General features: G+C 38.0%; 1 protein-coding gene across 30 annotated transcripts in view; it reads right to left on the reverse strand.

Annotated features, from left to right (window-relative positions):
- LOC117902002 (sodium/hydrogen exchanger 3) overlaps positions 1 to 25566 on the reverse strand; it is a 33989-nt gene that overhangs the window by 5185 nt on the left and 3238 nt on the right. For 3 of the 30 annotated variants that reach the window (XR_004649350.1, XM_034813016.1, XM_034813038.1), the window contains exons 1-19: positions 24969 to 25315; positions 16684 to 17181; positions 15089 to 15335; positions 12874 to 13137; positions 10539 to 10738; positions 10171 to 10430; positions 9890 to 10107; positions 9536 to 9828; positions 9348 to 9473; positions 8883 to 9070; positions 8398 to 8536; positions 7802 to 7816; positions 6199 to 6255; positions 5997 to 6083; positions 5754 to 5928; positions 4951 to 5073; positions 3986 to 4195; positions 1827 to 2039; positions 905 to 1283 (exon numbers count right to left, since the gene is read on the reverse strand). Coding sequence is in view for 29 of the 30 variants with exons in the window: in XM_034813016.1 (XP_034668907.1) it covers positions 905 to 1283; positions 1827 to 2039; positions 3986 to 4195; positions 4951 to 5073; positions 5754 to 5928; positions 5997 to 6083; positions 6199 to 6255; positions 7802 to 7816; positions 8398 to 8536; positions 8883 to 9070; positions 9348 to 9473; positions 9536 to 9828; positions 9890 to 10107; positions 10171 to 10430; positions 10539 to 10738; positions 12874 to 13137; positions 15089 to 15335; positions 16684 to 17073 (3584 nt within the window). In the remaining variant the exon portion in view is untranslated. Of the gene's footprint in view, positions 1 to 904; positions 1284 to 1826; positions 2040 to 3985; positions 4196 to 4950; positions 5074 to 5753; positions 5929 to 5996; positions 6084 to 6198; positions 6256 to 7801; positions 7817 to 8397; positions 8537 to 8882; positions 9071 to 9347; positions 9474 to 9535; positions 9829 to 9889; positions 10108 to 10170; positions 10431 to 10538; positions 10739 to 12873; positions 13138 to 15088; positions 15336 to 16683; positions 17182 to 20625; positions 20645 to 24968; positions 25316 to 25566 lie in introns of those variants that run through there. The other 27 variants (XM_034813022.1, XM_034813021.1, XM_034813024.1 and 24 more) reach the window with 27 other exon arrangements.

Below are 25566 nucleotides of genomic sequence, written 5' to 3' on the forward strand. Positions count from 1 at the left end.
TAGGGGAAAGGTTGCGACGGTTTTGTTTGTAACACAAACTAAAAAGTTTATAAAATTCAAAGCTTACTTATAAAAAGTAGAAAGAATGTAAAATTTAGAGCTGACTTTTGCAAAAAGGTTTAACATTATTTTCTGACCATTTCGGGAATCGGGTTTAAAACTGTTCATTAACAATTTGAAATTAAAATAAACAAAAGTAAGTAGAGCTATTTAGCAAAATTTATTCTGCAACAAAACAAAGAAAGTTTTGCAAACAAAAAGGAACAACGCTGGAAGGTGCGAGAAAATTAGTTTCTGGTTTAATGTATTTTTTTGTAAGCTTTGCTTTGCTTTCAATGTATCCCATTTTTTGGGTTAGTTTATTCGTGGTGAAGAGGAATGTTAACCATAACTAGTAAAACCGCTAAAAAAGCTTTTTCAAACTGCAGTCTTTAAAAATGTAACCTACTACATGCTCAAAATACAATGAATTTTTAGTTCTGAATGTTTAAATCAGTCTTCTAAAGTTTTTATTTAATTAAAATTACGTTTAATTATATGAAATCTACACAGATCTAATTGAAGCATAGCAAATAATATGTAGAACTAAGCAACGCATTTATAAAAATATGTAATCAAAAATCAAATGGTATTCAGATGTTAGTAAAGAAAGAATATTAATAAGCTTTAAAAAATTTACAAGCGCCAAAGTAAGAAAATCGTTTTGAAATGGGTCTTGGATCAATAAATAAAAGCCATATATTGTTTTGCTTTTCGAACTCTCATAGGAACCATTTCAAACGAAACCAGTTACGATATTGTACGGCACGAAATATCTGATGAGATATAAGTATGTACATATCTACACAAAATAAATGCAACAACACAGACATATTCGTGTACATTTGGTGGGAGGATAACTTACCCGCTGAGCTCAAGCATGGAGCCGCGTCGCACGTTCCGCCGATGGCTGGCGGTGACTGGAAAGGGACCGGAGTGCCCGTCCGGACCTAGTTGATGGTGGGGCACCACACCACCGCTGCCGCCCAGCGAACCCGATGATATCGACTGGGAGCGCTTGTCCAGGCGCGGATTGTGCATGGACGTGGATGGGGCTGTGCTCAGGGCCGCACCTGGCGGGCCCAGAATCATGGTAGAAGACGGCACAACCATGGGATCACCGCTGGCAGTGGCGTCCACGGCACCCGTGCTGCCGATGCCAATGCTGCCGCCCTTTGAACTGGAACTCTCACGCCGGAAGAGACCTATGACGGACTTGGGCTGTTTAGGCTTGTTAATACCACCTTTGTTGTTGGGTTTTGGATCAGTTTTTGGATCGGTTTTTGGGATCAGTTTCACAACGAATTTGTACATGGTGTGGTGGCGGGTGTAGGTGGTGTTTTGTGGTGTGGAGCGTGGAAGTGGGGCAACAGTTACCGAAGGAAAACAATGCGGGAAAAGAGAGAAAGAAAAAACAAAGTTAAGGAAAAATCACAAGAAAAATCAACAAATACATTAAACACACAAAAACTAGGGTGGTGTAATAGATTTTCAGATTCTTTCCAATTTTCAGTTGACATTTTTGATGTGCTTTTAAAGGAAACAATTAAACCATATATATACACACATACTGATAGAGAGGATCGATATATACAGATCTTTTTAAGGGGACTAGCAGCCCCACTGTAAATGCCAATTTACAATTAAATCAAATCAGGACATACATAGAAGGAGAAGCCCTCAATAACCGTTTGATCTTTGATCAGATTTTTGTGTGTGTTTTCCTTCCCTCCCCTTAAAACATTTATGGAACAGATCGTTTGATAATCTAGTACCCCATACATTACCTAGGAATGTTGCGCTTGGGGAATTGTAGGCCAAGTACTCCTTGTTTGAGGCCCAGGCGGGAAACTCGTTCTGCTGCACTGCATCCGTGCACTCGTCCCCGCCGCGCTTCCACGGCAGCTGCGACTCGGTGGCCGTGGGCGTGGCTACGCGTCGTTCTCCATCCGATTCGCGGGACAGATTCCGATCCTCCTCGGGTATGGGATGCTCGGCCACTAGATCACAAATGAAAAGTCGGTGAAAAATGCACATCAGTGTCAGAGTCAAAGAGATCTATCTATTGGGGAGGCTTTGCTCGGGCATGCAGCATACAGTTTATACACTGCATCGATGGCATTTCGATTGATTATAATTTTTGGGCCAATTCTGTATATTCATTGTTCAATGGCAACGAGACAAAAGCGCAGTTGATGGGAGGAAGAACACGAGTCAATTGGGTTTAAGAGACAAACAAAGTGCGCTAAACTTAGGTACAAGAAGAAAATAATAATGATATATCGAATAAAACTATAAGAATTCCCTAAAACAGAGTTTCGAAATTACCGCAAAAAAAGAAAGGAAGCATCTTCAATAGTAAACTAATTATATGCTTCTAACTGAACTGGTATATTTTTCTTCCAAATAATGGTTCTCAATGGTTGAATTCTCTACGCTGAAAATGATGGGTTATCCCAAAACAGGAGAAATCGTAGAATCGTAAGGCATCACCCTAATTACAGAAGTACAATATTGCGATTGAATTATTGGAACAAACACGAGAAATCCCTTTGGATTTTTGAACACGATTAAAATAGGATTTGCCTACTGTGTAGACTCTTACTGCTTTATGGTTGAAATTTAGTTATATTCATCTTCTTCACTCGTAACACAAACTAATTGTTTAGGAACCAATCTCCACGCTAATCATAAATACAACAAATCACATTACGAGCTCCCTACACTGTCTCAAAAACAAATCTCCAAGCTACAGACCAGCTGCATAATCATTAGAAATGTTCTATCCCCTACACCTTGTTTAAGAAAACCATAAATAAAAACTATAAAAGTAACAAATTAATTTAAGCACGAAATTTTGTCATGCACAAAAATGCCATGCTTTGCTTTGATGTTTTTCCATTTTTCAGGTTTTGTATTGTTTTTATTTATATATATTTTTTAATTGTAACGAGTTTTATAAATTTCTTTATTTTTTGATGAGATTGTGAAGCTAAAATGCAAGAAATTTGGCAAAGGCAACTTTCAATTTCATTCGAGGTCTGGAATCTACTACCAATCAATCAATCAATCAATCGAGTTTTCAATCAATGGCAATTGCGTCTACAAGCAATTTTCCAATTTTACGTTGATGGATTTTCTGGGCTACATCTAAGTAACACTTAACGTGGGTTACAATTTTCGACAACAAATCAAAGAATTAGAATGTACTTAAGTTAAACAAAAATAATACAGATTAGGCACTAAATATAAATCGACAAACTCAACCAAAAATAGTTATTAGATCGCGCAAAGTGCTGAGCACAAAATACGATTTATTGTACAGATGCAGAAAATGCCGATCTAAGCTCAAGGCACTCTATAAACGAGCATGGTATAAAGTATGGCTGGCATTAGACGATTATTATAAGAATTATGACTTCAAAGTACACAAATTGTTGGTAATGTTTGTCTAATGTATTTATGATAAATGGTAGCTAGCTTTGGATATTTCTGGTAGGGAAATTCATTCATTCATTCGGAGAAAGTGGAAAAGTTAAGTCTTTAATTATGAAGAATATTCAAAAGGAAATACAAATCCATTCTGGAATAACTTTAATCCAAATAATAAAGGAACTATTCATATTTTATATGAAGTAAGATGTGAATCAAAGTTCGTAGGCCTTATAAGTTTTAGCATTAAAAGAGTAAGAGGGTTTCGAAGTTTTGTAAATATTTTAAGGAGAATGTACATTGAACTGGAACTTTACTTGCACCTCCCTTACTTTCTTTCTTTTTCTACTGATTTATGAATGATTTACAAAGACAACTCTAATGTATGGTGTATGTAAATGCATGACGTATGCTGTTCTATATAGCGTTCAATGTTTATTCTGTAATATTCGGGTTTCGATATGATTTGATGATGATTTGATACTGAATCGGAATCTGGATGATTATCTTTTACCAATGCTCTGGTATGAACGATCCCGTCGCCAGGGCAATATTAGTTCAGCCGCTGTGGGTCCAACTTGATCTGGCGAGTCTAATTCTGAGTCGGGATCTTCGGCCTTCGGGGCATAATGCTGTACGACGATGCGCGCCTTGGAGGCATCAAAACCGGGCAGGTTTTGTATATGGGCTATCAGAGAATTGTTATTCGCGCGATCCGAGTCAGCTAATCGTGTTTATCGTTTCATTTTTCATATTTATATATTTTTTAATACGTTTTTTTTTGTTGGGACCAGCAACCGATTTTTGCAACAGGTTTGTGTGTATTTCGAAATAATTTGGGAAGGCATAAAACAAGAAAAAAAATACATAGAAAGTTCGTTGTTATAGCTTGTATAAGGCGTTTCTCATTTAAAACTGTAGGAGTATAAAAAACATATGCAAAATACAAAAGAAAACGAAAATGAAATCATCAAAAGGGCTAGCAGAACTTTCTCCAAAGGGGAAACGAAACAAACTGCAATACTCTTTGGTTGAACTTAATGGTTTAATCAATCAATCAATCATATAGTATATTTACCTACGTAAACCTTTTGCTACTTTACTCAAACTATTCGATTGGATAGGTGTGTTTTTATCTTAGTGTCGTTTATGAACAAAAACTGTTTAAAAACCTTTTGAAGATTTCTTTCATTTTTCTCATAGCAAAAAACAGAAAAGATTATTTAAAATTATGGCATTTTTGTGTGAACAAAATAATGAAACACAGGTTCGAACAAGGATGTGATAAATATCAGAAATCGCCAAATGACTGGTGATAGAAAAAAGAACTTTGGTTCACGGCAAGGAGAACATGTGGTGTCTAAACAGTGTCTATATAGACAGGGACAGAGCCCCTGAACTCAGAATATTAGTAACAAAATCAAACAAATATTGAAATAGATTTACGACCGTTTTTATGGATCGTTAAAGATTACTTACGTGATGATTTGGCTGTGAAGGTCAGGCCGTCATCCCAATCGTCGCTAGGGCCAGCAACATTAATCTCGTTCGGATTCTGTTGGCCTTCATCCGCTGTTTCATTAAGCACATTGTTAATATAGTCTTTTGAATGGTTTCAATTTGGGTTAAACAAAATGAATGGAGGGCACAGGCAAGAGGTAGTGGAGTGTGTTGTTTCAGTTTTAGTTACAGGTTTTGTGGAGTTTATTCGGCCAATTTGTGTGTGTGGGATTTGGTGTTTTGCGGCATCATTTTGTATAGAGGGAAAAGCAATGCAGGGAAGAAAGAGAATATTTTTGGATGGGAAAATCAATTAGTTGCCAATTTTTCAGAAAATTATTTAAAATAAATGTCACATAAAATGCAAATGATGCGGGTATGGGTATGGGTGTGGGTTTTTAGAAGAGTTTTTAAGGTTTTTAAATTATACGGATCATGAGCTCCTACAATTCAGAGCAGGGATATGCCCACCGCTGCATTAAACCTTAGAAACCCTCCTTTTCGTGCACATAAATTGAAATTTAGAACATAAATCATTTAAATCTTTTTAGGCAGGGTTTTTCAAACCAAATGAAGGAACATGAGTGTCTAAAGACAGCGTTTGATTACTATTTAATTAAATACCAATATTTTCAAATTTCAAGGCTGTACAAAACTGAGGAAGATAAACTACATTTTGAGAGAGTTTTCTTTCTACGAAAAACTTTTGATTTGGAAACAGAAAAATCTGTACCAATTTAATTGGAATTTGTTTGTTGCTGGTTTGATAGCGTTTCATTTACCTATTTCTAATCTACGATATTTGTTAAGTGAATTGTGAGAATGTCTTTTTCTGTAAGATTTTTTTCGTGAATGGTTTGAACTCGAATTCGTACCATTGGCGAGCTGTTTGGTGGTGCCGTTCTGCTGGAAATCATGGAACGAGACATGATTCTGTTTAACATTCTCCTTGGGCTCCTGTGTTGTGCGAAAGAATAACCATTAATATGGGTTATAGAATATATAATTTATAGGTATTTACTAACCTTATTGCTGGCACCACGTTTGCTGCGCTTGTGATGTTTGCGATCATTAAACATCCTTCGGAAATTCATTTGCATTTTATAATTGACCTGAAAATTAGAGGGATTCCCATGAGTTATCCATTCGAGTGATTCAGATGTTGGAAATATAATATGGGTTATGGGTGTTTTGATTGATTTCTTGCGGACGAGACAACCGACTCACCTGTGTGGACAAATCTCTGTCATCTACTGCGTGTCGGCTATAACTAAGACGACGGTGCTGTAAGAACATTGATGGAATGCAAATTAGGTTTCAAAATCATAAAAATGCCAGGCAAAGAAGTGATTTAATTAAAGAGTTTTTGAGTTGCAATTAAGGACAATTACATACTATAGTATAGATATATATTTTTATATATAAAGTACGATTAATTTGTCTGGATAACTAGCAGAAACATGAACGGAGCAAGTGTAAAAAGACTTTCCATAACATTTATACAGCTTATGAGTAGAGAATAACATGGCTCAAGTGCTTGTGCCCAGAACGGACTACCGTTGTAGTGGACTCTTCGGTTATCCGAAGTCTGTATTTTCTAGGATATATATTGTAAGTACTAGTAAGTATGTGAGAGCACAACAATTATTAGACAGACAACATGTATGTACATATTTTTGTAGGAGTACATTTGTAGTATTGGTTGGCATAAAGTGTAAAAAGAATTCAATGCAAAACTATAACAAAATAAAATGCTTTAAACAGGGAGATCTTAAGAGGGGAAATTCATACAAAAGAAAGCCAAGGTTAAGCATTAAGAAGAAGGTAGGGTAAAAGCTATAAATTCAGAAAAAAATAAACTAATATAAAGGTTTGAAATTCTTAAAGAAAGTTAAATTATTTAAGGAAATTTGTGTTCAAGTATTTATTGTAAGTGTCAACATTAACTTTTACGATACGAAACATTTACATTAGATATTTAATTTCTTTATAACGAGTTGTTTATATACTTATTATTTCATTTAAAATAATTGCTTGTGTGATCTGTTCTTCTTTTCTACAGTTTCGCAAAATTTCTTCCCGAATTTTGGGAGTTGCTAGAGTGTTTCATCAAAATGTGTTTATCTTTTCCGAACCCTCAATATTTGATAGTTTTTTGGCAGTTTGTGTTTATGTAGATATACTGATGTGTTAAAGTATTCTATACATAAGTACGTATAAGTTATATTATTATAAATATTGATTTTTGTACAGCCCATTGGGATTGTGAAGAAGATCCCTTTATTTTTATGTTTTTAATGAACTTCTCCTGTATTTTCTATCCTTTTATTGTTAATATCAGTTAATAATTATAATTCCAATGGTAGGAATGGGAAACTATCAATCTTCAAGTAGAATCTTTTGGGATAATCCCCGCTCTATGGTACCTATTATATGCTAAAGCTGGTTTTATTAGTCAAATTGGAAATGGGAGCTATAGATTGCCATAGATGGTCTATTCCCTATATATCAATATATTTTCTTTCAAAGTAATACATATTAATGGGCGGATTAAAGCATTGCCTTTCGTTAATAAAAGGTTAATAGTTTAAGATCAGATTAGATAACACCAATTAGAAAATATTTAGAATAGTAGATTACGAGATTAAAGTTTTTTGTTTGGTTGCAGTCAAAGAGTACAGAGACACACATACAGCACAGAAGGAATGTGTAAACATTTAACAAAGTTTTCAGTTTCATAGTTAATCCGAAACGAAGTTTATATCAAAAATCAATCAAGAAACAGATCAAATCAAATAGAACTAAAACCAATTAACCAATTTATTCGTACCATTTGTATTGAGGCCTTTATCGACAATATATCGACAGTGTATCGAAATTTTGGATTATTTTTTGGGGGGTTTTTTTTAAGCACACGAAAGCGGATTTTGGATTTATTTAGGCAACACGTTGTCGAGAAGTTGATGTTGAGTATCGAAACAACGGGAGAGAAATTAAATAAACGATTAATCACAAATATATATCTATAGATGTATTTAATATATAGTTTTTGGATATATATAGTCGGCGGATTGAGGCTATATAGAGCTAGAAAGCGTAGAGTGTCTCAAAAACTAAATGCCCAAAGTACTAAAAACAGGAAATGCCAAAGGTGTAGAAGTTACATTAGAACTCTATTCATATATATAGAGATTCTTCAGTGAATAACTAAGCAGAGATACAGATAGATAGAGAGAGAGATAGACAGAGCGAAGAGGTGGTGACAGACAGAGAAAGTTGTCAAAAACTCGTTTGGGCTGGTGGTGCGCTAAACTTGTTACGCTATTTAGAAAATCCAACCAAAAGATAAGTGACTGCAAATTGCGAAACGTAACTGTAACGAATGGATATTGGAATGGAACGCCTCCCTGTTCGAATGATACATACCCTTCTGTAAGGCTTCAGCTCTTCGGCCAACAGATGATGGATCTTGGCATCAGTCAGATCCTTCTTGGATGGATTATAGTCCAGTTCAGCCATGTCCAGATTCCGCGAGCACGTATTGTCTAGATTTGTTAGACTGGGACTGCAAAATCACATTATGTTAGCATTATTATATATTCAAAATAAATGTAGACACAAGCTAGAGATCAATTCTAATACGTTTCAAGAGTAGAAGTAAATCATACGAGTGGTTAAACGAATTTCAGATCAACAGATCTATACAGAGTCGTGTACTGGTTAGTAGTCAACTAAAAGTTTTGTGCAGAGTTTCATGCTACTTCTACAACATACAGATTTGAGTGTTTCTGTTCGTACTGCATGCAGATCAAGTCAATCGATCGATCGATTGATTGTGAGTGAGTACAGGCATATCATATTATTGAGAGCATCGGCTTAGCGTGCCCGTATTCAATCCAAAATTCGTTTACCATGTGGTATATATGGTTGGCGGTGCCCACCTGACACCAATATAGTTATTGGTATAATTCCTAAACAGTGCGCTCATCGATTCGGTGCCAGTCATTTGGCCAATTGTCGAGGGATTTCTTCGCATCACCTCCATGGCATCGCGCATCGTTAGCTTCGAGTACGTCTCAATGATCTTCGGTTCGGCGCCCTAAATGGATACACGTTGCAAAAGATGGATGTATTTGAGTATTTTAAGGCGTTACAAATAGTTATTCGCTTAACACTAAGCCTCAGCATCGCCTTCGTACAGGCGTCGCAGGTAAATTGTGGTCGCCCTCCTTCGATCTGTGGGCTTTGGCTTATTTCTATTTAAATGCTTTTCATAATTTTGCATGGGTATGTGATCCAGCAAATGCAATTCATGTACTTCCTGTGTGGCAGGTTTTCTTTTAGCCTTGGCTTTGCTACAAACAACCAAATCTCACCTTCAGATCCCGGATAATCAGTGGGCGGATGAAGCGATTGTCGAAACGCTTGAATTTATCACGCACATTGTAGTTGCCCGTCTTGCCCACAATGTCCTCAATGCCAGCCATTAAATGATCCATAAACTGCAACAAAAATGTAGACCATAAGCAACAGAGGACTTATTATAGATTAATGGCAGCATTACCCTCTCGTGTATGCGCTCATTCATGGTGGGTTTACGCTTATTTGCACGCTTCACATTCAATATGCTGACCAGCGGCTTGATGGTGATGCCTTGCAGGAAGACAGTAAAGTAGATCACAGCTATGGTGGTGGTCACAAACATATTCTTTTGCTTGACCACATTCTCATCGACCAGCAAGACGAGGGCAAAGGCCACAGCGCCACGCAGGCCGCCATAAGACATCACAAACTGATCCACACGCGACAGCTTATGCAGACGGAAGCGATTGGCAATGGCCGTCAAAAGGATGACACCTAAAAGTGGAAGCAATTAACCAAAGTGTTTGCTGTACAAATAAATGGTAGGTATACGAACCTAAAACCCGAAAGACGGAGCAAAATGTAATGGTTAGAATCACAAACCATGTATTCCATACATGCATATTGTTGACCGTGGCCACGCCTAGGAACATAAATATAATCGTCTCTGCCGAACTGGATAACATCTTCAAAGCATATTTCACGGTTGTGTGCGACTTCTGGGATATATTCGACTCAACATAGTTCTTCATGGTAATACCACAGAACGTTATCCTTTGCAAATAAAATATATTTATAAGTGTGACAAATCATATTTAGTTTTATTTCTATACTCACGCCAATATGCCACTCATGTGAAAGATTTCCGCATTTAGATATGCCAGATAGGCCATCACAAAGATAAAGATGGGTTCAATTACACGTACATGATCGGTGAAGCGTGTCACCAGACCCGTGAGGAAGCCCCAAATGACGCCAATGGCTGTGCCACCCAGGGCCACAATGAAGAAGGAACCGCAACCACTAAATATATCCTGGGGTATCACATTGTCCAATCCAATGGTCGTGTAACCCTCCATCATGTGATACATGACAACCTGTACAGAATGGGAGGCAGAATGGGGTAAAAGTTAAGCTCATGTCAATGACTTAATTGCCCCGACATCCGTGGACCATCCATCAATCAATAACGTGGTTTGGCTTACCGTAACGGCATCGTTTAGCAGCGACTCGCCAAAGACAACAATGTACAGGATCTCATTCACGTGTATCTCCTCGAATACGGCCAACACAGCCACCGGATCCACGGCGGATATCAGCGAGGTAAACAGGAAGATATCCATCAGTCCTGGCGTCTGGCCCTCCCCATAGATGCCCGTCAATCCACAGGCATAGAGTGCACCTCCTGCAGAGAAATCATAGAAAACCGATGAGAGGATGAGATGAAATGCATTCTCCACGTAATTTATTTTCCAACCCATCAATTCCCGTGACTTAATTAGAGATTGTCCTCACTAGTTGCAGGGCCAATCGATTGCAGTTTGTGTATGGCATTGACATTGAAACTATCTGCTATCTACTCGAGTATCGAAGATACTCGAAGTCAATTGATAGACGATGTTCTTCCGACAGTAATTGAATTTGTAACTACGCAACACGATTGTTTGCCATGGCTATTCGTTCAAGGTTCTTACGAGTAAGTGGACAGATACCCCGAGAAGGTGATAAACAGTGCCAGCTACTATATTGAGCTCTCTTTCAAAGGTGTTTAGTTGATGAATTCTAAGAAATATATGAATGGGATGCTACAGAGAAGATCGGCAGTTGAAGTCACCTTTTTGAGACCATTCACCTATTGGAAAATATTTTGTTCAATAGATACAATAAGTACTTGAAATTCTTCTATCTTTACTCTTCTGAATGATTACTGAGTTAGTTATTATTTAGTCAAATTCTTTTTTTATTTCCTCATGATATCATTCGCCAAATTTTCGATGACACTGTACGATTATGTTTGCCTTTAATTTAAGTCTGAATGTCCAGGGTTCGTGTCTTATTGATAGGACTTATTCAGGACTTAAAACATTTACTAAACAAATACCTGAAAGTTTTCCTAATTTATCACACAAATCTCTGACAAAATATTCCTATATTAAAAGCTTTACACCACAGAGCACATAAGACTCTACAAAAGCCACAAATAATCTAGTTTTTCCCAGATACGATAATATAGTTGAAACATAAGAATGAAACTTTGGCTTCCAACTAAATAAATGACTAATAAAATGGGAATATGCCAAATGAATTGCCATAGATACATTTACTGCGACGTTCTCGCTCTCATTCGTATGTAATCCAATTTACTAAACATAAGTAATTGCCATCTAGTGATGGGTTGGAGGTACATATGGGGATCGGGTTGTTGGATGGTTTTGTTTGTGGCAACTCAAGCGTGTATCCCCCCGGCATCCGTTGCGGCGGTGTCGGTCATTCATCTATGTAAGTGGCGACTGTCCACTCCCCCTTTGTATCACTTGAAACATTGTTTGTTATCCACATCAATGGCATGTTTTGTTACACTTTGCGTAAATCACATCGAAGCGCTATTCTCGTTACAAGCAATATCCAATGCCACGCCTGCTCCTCCTCTGACTGTCATATGTCTGTCTGTCTGTCTGTTCGCGTGCCACAAAATTTACACAGGGCGGAGAATCGAATCATTCATACATTGTCTGGTCTGAGCTTTGTTTCAATGGAGATTCATGATTTACTTTGCTCATCTGTAGCAGGCATCTAATTGGTGGCTGTGTCTGTGACTGGGGTGTTACCCGCCACGTTTTTTGTCACCTTTTTTTTGGCTAATTGTTGACATAAAGTGTTTGCTTGTTTGTGTTTTTAATTGAGGCCTTTTTTTGTATAAATAAATACACTAAATATTTGACATTTCAATGGACGTTCAGTTTGTGGAGAGCTCAAGAAAGGAGTCATGGAAATTCTATTACTTCTTTGCTAATTCTCTACGCTAACTCTTAGTTCTTGGCTCTTTGGTATTTCTTCTCTATACACAAATAAAACTTCAAGGGGTCATCCAATTAGAAATGACTATGGAGACGACAACGCCATTCACGCAGCAACCAGCAACAAATAAATAACAACACGCCATAAGGAAAGCTATTCAATATTTGAACAAATGTAACAATTGTTATTTTCGTGCACCCTTAAGAAATTGTAGTACACTTTTAGACGGAAAAGATTAAGTTGAACATCCCATTTATTGATTATTTTGCTGGAGTTTACCAACCGAAGCCAACCCCCCTCGATGACCACACTTTTCACAAGCTAAGCAAACACGATATGAAACCCACAACTTAAATACATCCATTGACCAGTAGTGTCAGTAGTTGATGGACATAGATGGATGGGATTACAGAGGACATGGACATGGACAGCCATCCACCCGCAAACTTTATTTATCAAGCCATCAACTAAAAGGCAAAGAAAGAATTCTATCTGGATATCAGGTTCCAGCCGTACACTTACCGATTGTGGCTATATTGAAGATGGTTCCGACAACGGCCATCAACAGGATGGTTCCAAGGTTATCAAAGAACAATCGATTGGGCATAAAGTATCCCGCATCAAGTATTATCGGTGGCAGCATATAGAAGAAGAACGTGTTGGGGGTCAAAGGGGAGACGGCCACATCGGTACAGAAATAGAGCACCACTCCGATGACCACGCCCACAACAATCAGTAGACATGATTCCGGAAATATTAGATGCAATTTGGGCGTCATATGGAAACCTGAAAGTGAGAAAAAGAAACAAAAATATATGAAAATGATTACCAAAAGATAAACAGGCAATTGCACAACGCAATTAATGACGGATATATGTACTTTCTACAAATAATTATGTACATATGGATGTACATACATATATGTAAGGCATGAGGCAGTCGGGTGTACACAAATATTTACATTAATTACCAAACACTAAAGTTTTCTATATACTACAGGGGTTGTGGTGTCTGTTGCCGCCATAAAAGCTAAACAACATTTTCAGTTCATTGATGGAAAATTTGCATGCCCATGCCTGTGGCCATTTACCTTAACCTATCTGGACTATACTTTATTGCTTTTCTCAGTTCTGTCTAGTAGTAATAATATTTTAAGATGTATCGATAGGTTATGGGACTTAATGTTAAACAATTAAATCAATATTTTATGCGTTCAGAAATGCTTTCTTCTTATGCAAAAGTGAAATACACACATAACACTGATATTGTTATAAAAATAGAACAATCGGAAGTAAGACGCATGATATATTAGATGTTATTTTTATAAAAACTAATCAGACGTCGTAGGCGGATTGAACTGGAAATGGTCAGTCCATCCCTTCTTTTGTATGACTGTCTAACGGGAACACCTACATACTCGTAGATATCGAAGAACTTCAAACAAATCTAGTTTATGTCTGATTTTTACCCATAAACATTTATGGTGCCATCAACAGGAAGTAAATGCAGATGTTCATCTGCTATTACACCATTCAATCTCTCTTCTAGAGCTTCCTCCGTTCTTCCTACATTTTCCTATATTACTAGCAATTTTTGGCCTCCTGGGGAACTTGTCCACTTATTCAATTGCAACAGCAGCGGCGATTTTCCCCACTTGAAAATATAAATTGAAATGTAAACACGCCCAAAACGGCCAAACGTCCTTCATGGCGGAAATGGATTTTCTCGTTTGGCTTTCGACAAGGTTTAGGGCCAGGGCCAGGACCACCGACAGAGATAAAAACGCTGATGTCCGAGAGTCTGACATTGAATGCATTTTAGGCCTTAAAAAAATGTGTGTGCAGGTCTCAAGAGAGTGCCGGCCGAATGATTTAAATGATTAATGCAACCTCTGTGCAAGTTGTTGCTCTGGGGGCAGGGCCAGGGTCAAGGCCCCGCCAACGTGTGGGCTGCCGCCTGATGATGGCTGGTTGCCATCAGCTTATGCAACGTCCTTCAGCCAGGACACAGACACGCGCGCACCGACTTTATGTAAATCTGCATGAAGGCAGGCAATCGTGTTGCTTGAAATTATATAAACCGTATTGATTTTATCCTGGCAACAGCAAGGAAAATCACGCCCACACTTGCACAGGAAAAAGGCTTACGGCAGCGAGAATAATATATTTGCATTTACCATGATAAATGATTGTCTGCTAATCCAATGGGGGATTTTCCTCTTAATTGGCACGCAACATCATGACCAGATCTGACTTTGAAGCATTTTTAATGACGTGCGTATTATAATCTTTTCGGTTGGGTCTTTAGTATCTTTATCTGTACAATGCATTTCCATGAAACCAAAAGTTTTCCTTCACTTGGAACATTGCGTCATGTGCGTCATGGAATTTAAATAAATACTATAAATAATTGTAAATATTAGCTACTGCGTCTGAGGCAGTTGAAGACCATTCCTCGGTATATCTTGCTTTTGAGATTGTTCTGATCCCTGAGTAAATTTACACAGTGTGCGTTGCCGCCACACTTTTCACATGGGTTGTATTTGCAATATTGAGATCACATGTGTAGACATAATACCACCCGTGGTGGTTATTTCTGCTGCTATGAGACAGATTATGGTGGCATTGCTTGCTCCAGATTCCCCTGCTTTAGCAACTAATATACTCGTATTGTATACTGTGTAGCCTGCTCTTCTACCACTCGCTTAAATCTAAGCCTACTTCTTTGCATAACTTACCGATTTTGGCTATACTAGCCGACAGTATCCACACGCCAATGATGAACGGGGTCTTGACATGCCCAAAATCCACCTGGGAGAGTGGATACCGCTTTATCTCCTGATGGCCTCCACCTTCGCCACCATCTTCAGCATCTGCTTTCATCTCCAAGGCAGTTGTCTCATCCAGAGATTCCGCTCTTGGCGCTTTCAAAGGTGGCGTTGTGGCATCATCGCCTACTGCTGCTCCCGCTGCTGTCTCTGCCAGCTGCTGATACAAAATGATTAAGATATTAGGGAAGTCAACAAACATCAAATATTTGACGGGGCATTTAATGTGTGGAAAATATCGTCCAGAATAAACAGAAACACAAATCAAATGAGGCTTAAACATGTGAGCAGAGCACTCCCCTTTAGGTGTGGGCTTGGGGGGGAGAACCGTTTAGTAGCACGCAAACGGAAAATTACAATAATTTTCATTAATGGCTTAAACGGATCTCAGAGTATTTGTGAATGAATGGAACCGAAACCTATCCAATACCAATGTTTATGCATAAATTATAGCATTCAGTCCGTTGAAAATGTTGATCTAGGTCAGAGAGTGAGTGAGTCTTAACAAGAAGGCTAGACATCTATGGAATCTATCGAAATATGTCACACAGATTCAATGAATATTATGCGAGTGCAAACAGAATTAAGGTTAATCATTTTGCCAGTAGTTGAAAGTTGTTTTAGAGACACATACACACTCGAGTATCTCTTCAACTTGAATGCGTAGATGACGTCGAAAAACATTTGCTAATTAATGGTTGGCTTCTCACACAGTGTGGTTTATGGGGTTTCAACAAATCAAATTTCATTGTCAATGTCTATTTATAGAGAGACAAAAGGGCAATAAGCTCAAGAACTGACTGAGATTGAGCCAGACAGTTGGAGAGACAAATGTCTCACTGGATTAGAGCTACAAAAAAAGACAGGTAGATGCTAATCAAAGAATAGCAAGTGTCTGCAATTCTTCAGAGTGGGAATTATGATTAGATATTCCTTAGATATCTCACAGGTCATGTGAGGTCTTGCAAGCTGTCATTCAGAAATACTTCGAGGATTTATCACTCAACTCAATTGATGGAAACTCACAAACTCATCAAAATAAATTTTCCATGAATCGTACTATTATCTTTTTTTGTTTTTTCTATTTGTGTATTGAAGTATTCAAATAGACACATCGCACAATTCTACCCCACTCCCCATTGACATGTTTATGAGCTAATTTAACAGACGGAACAATATGAAACGAGTATTGTGTAAATATTTTGTCAGACTCGTGGCTAGTGTAGACTCAAATGAACTTCAATGATAACCAAATAGGAAGGAATTGCAATTGCATTCTGAATGGGGAATTTCTCATCTTTGAATAGTTCGAATTGTCATCAAAAATGTGTTTTCCCATCAACAGCAAGTTTGCTAACTAACTAATGAGCGGGAGCTCCAACTGGTTTCCAATTGTAACCCTGTTTGAGGGTATCTATAGTCTTTCCTCTGCACCAAAAGAAGGTTTCTCCCAAGCCCTAACATTGATTTCGATTTAGATATACTTTGTGACATTTTGCACTTACATTTATCTGGGTGACAGCTCCTTCCGCTGCATCCTCTGACGAGCCCGCACTGGCACTGGTATTGGGGCGTGCCAGAGTTGTGCCCACAAGCAGACAAAGGATTGCGCAGAGGACCAGCATCCTTCGGTTTAAGCCACCGAGTGGCATCCATCTTCTCCTCTGGTTGGATGTGTAGCCGCAGGTTGTTCTCATCGGTGGTTGTTCATTATATTTTGTTTCAACTAAATCTATCCTGTGCCTGGATGTGGTTCCATTAATCTCTAAAGCACCTTTCGAAGGACTTCCTTTGCAGGTTGTCCTGCTGTTCCAGCAGGCGCGTCTGGCCAGATTCATTTGCTGTTGCAGTGCCGGTGTGGCACTGTCATAGTCCTGCTCCGTAAGGCTGGTCATTGTGTTGCCACCTTAAGGATATCCTGTGGGTTATTTTGGGGGTTGCTTTCTAATTAATTCGGACTACTCCATAGATCCTTAAAGCCTCCTTCTTGCTTCTTTTAGTTGCTGTAAGGAAAGAGTTAACAAATATTGGTTTCATGTTTTTGGCGATTTTGTCTTAATTTTTGTTATCACTCCCTTACAATCGACCGACCTTCCACAATAACCAATTGAAACTGGTTCAAACCCACACATTTCACTAACCATGAAGACTGATGCATCATCTACAGATCTCCAGATATTTACCCATTCCATTTACAATCCACGCCACAATTCGCACATTAATCGTTCGACTTTTGATTCCCATTTAAAAAACTCTCTTTCTCTTCAGTTAAAGCTCTCTTTTTGGCTATATTTTTTTTGAAGCAGGTGCAAATAAAAATGTGCTAAAATCTCAAGCTGAAATACCAATCCAATCTGTTTCTGCGGCGGCACGTGATTTTCCACAATCTCCTAACCAACACCCGCTACAAAAAAATGGGTGTGGATCACACACACACAGCTACCAGACTTAATCTACTGTTTACGAATTTATATAATATATAGCGGGGGATCAATCATTCGCACTTGATAACGATGGAATCTTTTACAATTCGCCGAAGGTTAATGTAATAAATATTTTGGGTTTGTTTTCGTTTTTTGAGTCGATTATGAGTTGTGGATAAAGCAGAAATACTAGAAGTTATAAGAGAAACATTGGAAACGGTTCTGAAATGATCAGAGATCACAAAATGGATTGGTCTGGGCCAATATTTGAAAGATTTCACTACCTTTAATGATTGAGATTTAGAACAACAGTTTCGAATGGATTATGAAAGGGAACTTAACAAAATTTCTAGGGAGAACCTTGAGGAGATTTCAGATTTATTCAACAAATTTTGGCAGAGAGGTCAGATTGGAAATAAGTTTCTAGGGCAGTTTTTCCGATGGCTCATTGGAACAAATTTAAAATGATCTTTAAACGCTAAAACCCAAAACAAAGTATTTAAAGTACTAAACAATTATTTACTGCTAGAGTTTAAGCATCCAGCAATTATTTGGGTTTTTTCCCCGACCCTTTTGTAAATGATTTGAATCACAAGTGTAGCTGAGCCTCATAATCATTCGATCAAAGTTGAATACTAATAAATAGCTCTTTTTCTTATATCCAATGTTAATTTGTAATCAGTTTTATGTATTTTAAACGCAGCCCAGTGGCTATTGTTAGCCATTTTGATTAACATAATTCACATAGAAAATTAGCAAGGATTTGGATGATAAGATATACAGATGATAAGTATCTTTCGGCGGGTACCCCACCTTTTGCTCTACAGACAATATTTGTTTTTCGAACTGGATAGATCCAGTGCACTTAGCGCCATGCGAAATTGGTATCTTGGTTAATAACCGGAGTAAATATGGCCAGCAATAAACCAGAAGCAGAAGCAAACAAAAGCCATACGGCCCGACGTTCAGGTGCCCAGAGCTTCTGTTGGCAGCTGGAGGTCTTTAGAGTCCGCTTTCTGGTTCTGTGCTTCGGTCTGTGGGCTAATCAGTAAAGCTACCACCCGCGATAAGAACTGATTTCAATAAAGTATTTGCTAAAATTATATGATCCGGTATAAAGTCTTATCTATCAAGTGCCCTCGACTGCGACAGCCAGATAAAATCTTGGTCCTCGAATTAAATTAAATAAATGTGTTATTTGCACTCGTACTCGTACACATGTTGCAATCAAGTGGATGATGAACATCTTCTCGCTATCATCTGCCTTATCGTAGTATTACGAGGTTGAAATTGGCGACACTCGCACTTTTAATCGTTGGATTTAACATTCCAGCGGATGTTCTATTGTCCATGAAGGTGAATTAGATTCCCTCATTATCTCATAAACGTTACTTAGTGGTCCTCGCCAATCAATTCCTTCGACTACTGTGGCCTTTATCCCTTCAAAATGTTTCCCTCTGTCCTTCCGTTCGTCCTACCTCAAGGCGCACACAAGTATTACTCAACTTCAAAAATTGATTTGAACCACTAACCCAATTTGTTGCAAACTGATGATTAGATTAGTAACAGACACAAAGACACACAGACACAGCGCATTTTCAAGTTCAGTGACTTTGATTAAAGACTGGCATTAACCGCCGTGATGGCTGTAATCGAAAAAGCGTTAACAGAAATTCTTTTGGCCAAATCGCAGCCAAATAGAATGTGCAAACAGTTTGCATTAATTAATAGCTTTGAGCGAACTTTTAGCGAACAAAACAGTGGAAAGAATTGAGATTTAAATGGTCTTGGGGTATAATTATGGCGACGTTGGCCTCAAAGAAAGGTAAGACAGAAATCCAAATAAATAAATAAATACTCTAGTGTCTAAATTTTCTTTTATTCTAATTATCTCCCAGCTAGTCACCTGTCACATCTCTGGAGATCTTGCGCTATTCTATCCACTGTATCAAATCGTTTCACATCGCAAAGCACCCGAGGAAATCCTTGGAAATCAAGCAGCAAGTGCGCCACCATTTAATTGATTTCTTCGCACATCGCGGACCGTGCGCCGGAAAATGTGTTAATATTTAATTTGAGTTTACTTTATGGTCCGAACCCTTGATCCCCATACCGCTTTGGTGCCCAGGGGCAGCAGACATGAATTGGGAATTGATTCCTCTCACTCTCTCTCACCTCTTTGTTTACTTTGCCCGCCAAAGAGTGCGACCAAATATTTGAGGTAAGGATTTTGTGGCAGCAGCAGAGTTCAAGTTTAGCCAGCGGAAAATATTGTATAATTTCAAAGGTCACACGAATATATGTCTAGTATATATTCATGAAAATAACCAATTGGGCAGCAATGTGAATATAATGGATGCGGCCTGATATATGTATATTTTGGCCAGGGACCAAAATTCGTCTGTTTGTCTGTCTTTCTGACGCTCACGTAAAAACTGTTTGCAAATGAAACAGAAAATATTGAATTATGGCAAACAAAATATGCATGTGTATAGATTTTTGGGTATTGCATTTTGATGGGACTGTACCTGGAGCGGTGGGAAACAAAGTGGAATTACAGGTACCGCTACTAATTTTTTGTGGGGACCGTACCAGGAAGAATGCGTAGCTATATTTGATTGAACCTTTGGCAGTCAATGATTTGTCAACATCAATGCTCCTTCTACCAAAACTGTACCAGAAAGACACTGAAATTCCATTGCAATCGATCGGAATTGGTATCCGGTTTAAGTACGAAATGGAAATGATTCTTCCGCCTCCCTCCATTCACTGACCAAAAACTCCATTTGGATTGTTTATTTTTTTGTTGTTGGTTGAACTTTGCTCTAATGCTTCCGAGGTTTGTCGTTACGCTTTCTGTATCGCCTAATCGATGGAAAAATGCTCCACACATACACACGCACACATTAGAAAAGTGGAAAAATGCCATCGTTGTTGGCAGGGCAAAGCACACAAATTATTTATAAACAAATGAAATGCTCAATTGATTTATGAAAAATGCAACCGGTAAGAACCCACTCTTACCGGTTCCAAGCGATTAATCAGAGAACATGGAACGGAACCCAAACAGAAAACAAGAAAAACGAACGAAACACATTAATACTTTAGAAACTTGGCCGGAAAACTGACCGAGTGCATGGGGCTAGCAATAGAATTTAAGTTGGAAAAATATGGTAAAACGATTTCCACATGCGAAAAGACCTTCCCAGAGGATATACACAGATGTACATGGGTACACACATAAATACAAATGTACACTCCTCCGTCGATGCCAACTTGAATAATGACTGTTTACGACTGAACAAAAGTTCCATTGTCTGGATTCCATTGGTTTCTGGGGTCTTTCTGAGGCATGTACCGGAAAAAATAGTTTTTCCAATAACATTGTATTCCATTATTTGAGTTCGGAATTGAATTAATGTCTATGCATGTCCGAGCAGTGGCAAGTGGCTTATTTGACGATTATCATCACCTAAACTATTTGAACAGGTGATACTAATCTTTTGTAAATTTACATTGCATAGAGGCAATAAATACTTATGCCTCTGTATGTGGAAATTTGTTATATTTATTCATTCATTACGAGATGGGTAGCACGAATTTGCACCTTTAAATCAATTGTTAATAGAAATCCTTTTAATAGGATTTTATTCATTTTATTCAAACTTTTTCCCACCAGATCCTTATATGATTTGATATTTTATGCAATTACAAAAGTCAGTCCAACTCTTCATCATGAGAAAACATTACACATGAAATTATGAACCCTTCTGTTCATCACATCATCTTCAGACATGTGCATGAAGCATTCAGAAAAGTAGTCAGAGGGAAAGCAGAAGTATTCTGTCAGTGGCAGACCTTCCAAATAATAAATGTTCATCAGCATATAGCCAAGAGCATAAAAAAGAGTTGCCAAAAAGACAATTTACATATGTACCTACATTTGTATATATGTATGTTTGTATGTTTGTATGTTTGTACATGTATGTATATACCGTGGTTGTAAGACAAAGCTAAAGAGAAAACTAAACAGAAGTGAGAGGTAGAAAACCCAAATAAGAAATAAGAAATAAAGTAAAAGCGTGGCTTCTGCTTCTGTAAGATTTTTAAGTATACGAACGTTTGGATACCTATTTTAGAATAAATATTATGAATTATTTTGAAAGAGATTTCAGACATATTTTAATTTGCAACCACTTAATTAGATTTTGCAAACGAATTTGTGTTCGATCGCTTATGGGTACAAGTTTTCATGGAAACAAACAGCTAAATGATTTTGACGTTACTCTACTCCAAACGCCTGCCTAACATATAATACCTTCGTTGCCAGGGTGTTCACAAATCATTTTGCGGTTTTTTGCGACAAATTTGTGACTGAGACGTGGTTTGAGTGACTGACGGGCGCCGGATGGGAGGGCGGCTCAACCAAAAAGAACTCGTATCAGAAATGGCATTCAAATTGTCACAGTTGTTGGGCTACATGCTTTGTTGTATTTCTATAGAGATACATACAAACATATATGAATGTGGGCAAGTACAACCATACATTTACGTATGTACATAAGTACATATGTACATACATATGTACATATATGAAAATCGCGAGAGGGGCAGGCGCCATGGCAGCAGACGATAAGGCATTAGAATCCCCCTAACTGGAATTTCAGAGGAAATATTGATTCAAGAATTTTGTCACACAGGCACATTAGAAAGGAATTCGATATCCGTTCCGAACTTTAATGTTCTTAAATTGAGTATTAATGGCTCTTACAATCGTTTTAGTCACACCGCTTAAATGGCACTTTGTTTTTTACTAAAATCAAAAGAGAAAATCAAAGTTCAAAGAAGTTTTCTATAATTATCACTGCATTCTGATAAAATTAATGAAGCTACGCCATTCCGGTCAGCCCCAAAAAACTTGACCGTAATTAAAAGCCTTAAAATCGATTTGGCATGAACATTTTTCTACGCTGTTCGTTTTTACCCAAATTGGATTTTTAGCTAAAAGCCTTTTTGGTGCTGGCTGGTGTCTATACTTGAGATATTGCGCAACTGATTACAGGGAATAAATAATAATTGGAAATAGAAATGGCAGCACCGAAAAGTCATTACAACGATTGTGGTCAAGGCCTCAACCCCCTCTACCTAATAATAATGATGTCAACACTCTCAATCATAAATCAAAATTCTTTTGTTTGTTTGGCAAGGGGAAACCCGGCGAATATTATCAGGTGGAAAGAGTAAATTTCCAGGAGTTTCATGGTTAGAATAGGTCACTTTTGTTGGTATCGAAAAGGTTGACTACTCTAAGGAATACGTCCATCAATATTGTTCACAGGGAAAAACACAACACTCATAGAACATTGTGTCACTCTGTAAACATCATTCCTGAACTTATCGAATATTACAGATACTCGTAACACCTTTACGGCAAAACTACTGACCATCAGCCCTTCCATATTTGTAAGTACATGGTCTTAATTAATGAGAAACCACAGATAGATAACGAAATGAACAGAGTTTCATGTAGAAGCAACATTTGTTTATTGGTTGATCGATGCGGCGGTGTCTGTGTGGTTGGTGGTTTACTCCTATCTAAATTTATTGGCAAATTGATAATAAAATCAAATTGATTGACGATTTAATTCCGATAATAAATATTTTGACATGCTTGTCTCTCTCTCTCTCTTCCTCAATGTAGTAAGAGTATGTGTGTATGTATGTACATATGTTCATTACATATCTACATACGTAAGTAAAAGCATACGTGCCTATAAATATTTATTAATGTTCCCCGCTGCTGTCTCTGGCGTCTAGACTCTAGACCGAGATAAACTTGTTTTGTGACGATGTTAAAGCGAAGGCTTTTTGCCGACTGTCGACTACTGGAGATTGAGTCATGAAAACTCTCACTAAAATTTTACAAATAAATGTAAGCTGAAGATTCGACCAATTTATGATCAAAATAAGCTCAATTATATTTTCGGGCAGTGGTCCCAGTCCTATGCATATTTACCATACGTGTTTCGATAGCCCTGTATACAGATGTGTTCAGATATTAATATCCCCTATGGAGTACCGATCGCTACAAACTCCATACAGACTTCATCATCGTCTTTTGCAGAGGGTATACACAGAAATGGAAATAACAAAAAATAAAGAGAGAATCTCCAGATTAGAATGCTCTACGCTCTCTGATTTCTGCGAATCTGTGGATCTGGTTGAAAAAGATGCTGGAGAGATGACTCAACAGCCAAACATCGAATTACCAACAGAGAGGAGAGAAGAAGGGAGAAAGAGGAGTCAAAAATATGTACATACATACATATGTACATATGTATGTATGTCATGTTTGTCATGCGTTATCTGCTTGGCAACAACAGTGGTAACAGCATTTGGCAGAGTAAACGAAACATGCGGAACGAAACAAAAGAAATATGAAGGTTCAGAGCCGAAGCGCTTTATACACTTTTTGCATGGATCGATACCGACTTTCACTTATGGTGTCGAAATGCTTGTTGCTCTGCAACACCCTCTTCAGAGGGTATAAAAACAGCAATAATTATACAGTGTTGCGAAAAAAAGTCTATGAACAACGAAAATATACATACATAGTTCATATGTGGTATATGCATTAGGAAACTCTGAACTCTGGCGATAGTACAAGTGGAGGTCATGAGCAGACTTTTGTCAGACACTGTACCGTACATATTTCGGAATGCGAAACGGGAACAGCAACAACAACAATGCTAGACAGGCAGTAACTACAAAAGTAGAGCAAATCGGTGAGGCGGGGAGAAGAATGGAGAAGAGAAAACAAGCGGGAAAAGCAAACCCAGCCGGCAACAGACTCAAAATAAACTCAAGTGCACTTTTGGTAAGAAAATTTCGACACGAACAAAAAAAAACTAGAGAAAACGCTTTGCTTGGAAAAAGAAAAAAATTATAAAAGATGGCTAAAAATACGCAGATATATGTACAAATGTATGACTTCCACTTTTTCTACGCACGTTTTTCCACTGTGTGGTTTTCCTTTACCGCTAGGTTTCGAAATCGACAACAAAAACAACAACAACCACAACAAATCAGCCGGCAGCTGTTCTGCCTTTTCTGTCTTTGCACCCCCTCTCCCACCACTATCAGCACTCTCTTCGGCTAGACCAAAGAGTGTAAGTTGTATGGAAGGTATGGCAGTGTCACTCAACAAATATCACACATTCCATATCCGCTCGGAAAATATTACTTTCTAGTCGTTAGTGTGTCAATGGAGATTAGGACGCTTTTGTAGCGAGTGTCCAAACTTATCATCCAGATTCTATAAACAAGCTTTGATACCAAATTGAGAATGCTCTCTGGCACTGCCTTACCTTATATTAAACATGCTTTGTCGGCCACGCTCTCTCGTTTGAAATTGTTTTGGTTTTTGAATATTGCGGTACACGTTATGAACAATTTCTTCTTGCCAGCAGCATGAAATGGTTTATTAATACAAACAAAGCACTGCCACTGCAGGGAGCGCACAATTTATACACAAAACACAAACACACAATTCGAACATACTGTAAAACACACAGCCTGCTTATCATTAACATATACACATCACGTACAGGTATGCAAATGTATTTTGTACATTTTCGAATATTTTTCAAATAAATTAAGTCTTCAATACCGCCGCAAAAAATTCAAAATATAGCTTGCGCGCGCTGTTGAGGTGGTTATTGTGAATTGTTTTGGGTTTTTAGTAACATTGTGAATTGGTGGGGATGGGATATTTATTGTTAGGGAAATGCTCTCCTGTGTCTAAACGGTCAGGGAAATTCTCTCCTGTGTCTAAACGGACAGGGAAATTCGCTCCGCAGAGAAATGGCAATTCTCTCACATCGTGGCGCAGAAATGAGCACCAGGTACTCAGTGTTGTCTATTTCTCATAGAAAAAGCTAAGCAAGCCCTAGAAAAAAAGCTAGA

Source organism: Drosophila subobscura, chromosome U (genome assembly GCF_008121235.1).
Source record: "Drosophila subobscura isolate 14011-0131.10 chromosome U, UCBerk_Dsub_1.0, whole genome shotgun sequence".
Lineage (NCBI taxonomy): Eukaryota > Metazoa > Arthropoda > Insecta > Diptera > Drosophilidae > Drosophila > Drosophila subobscura.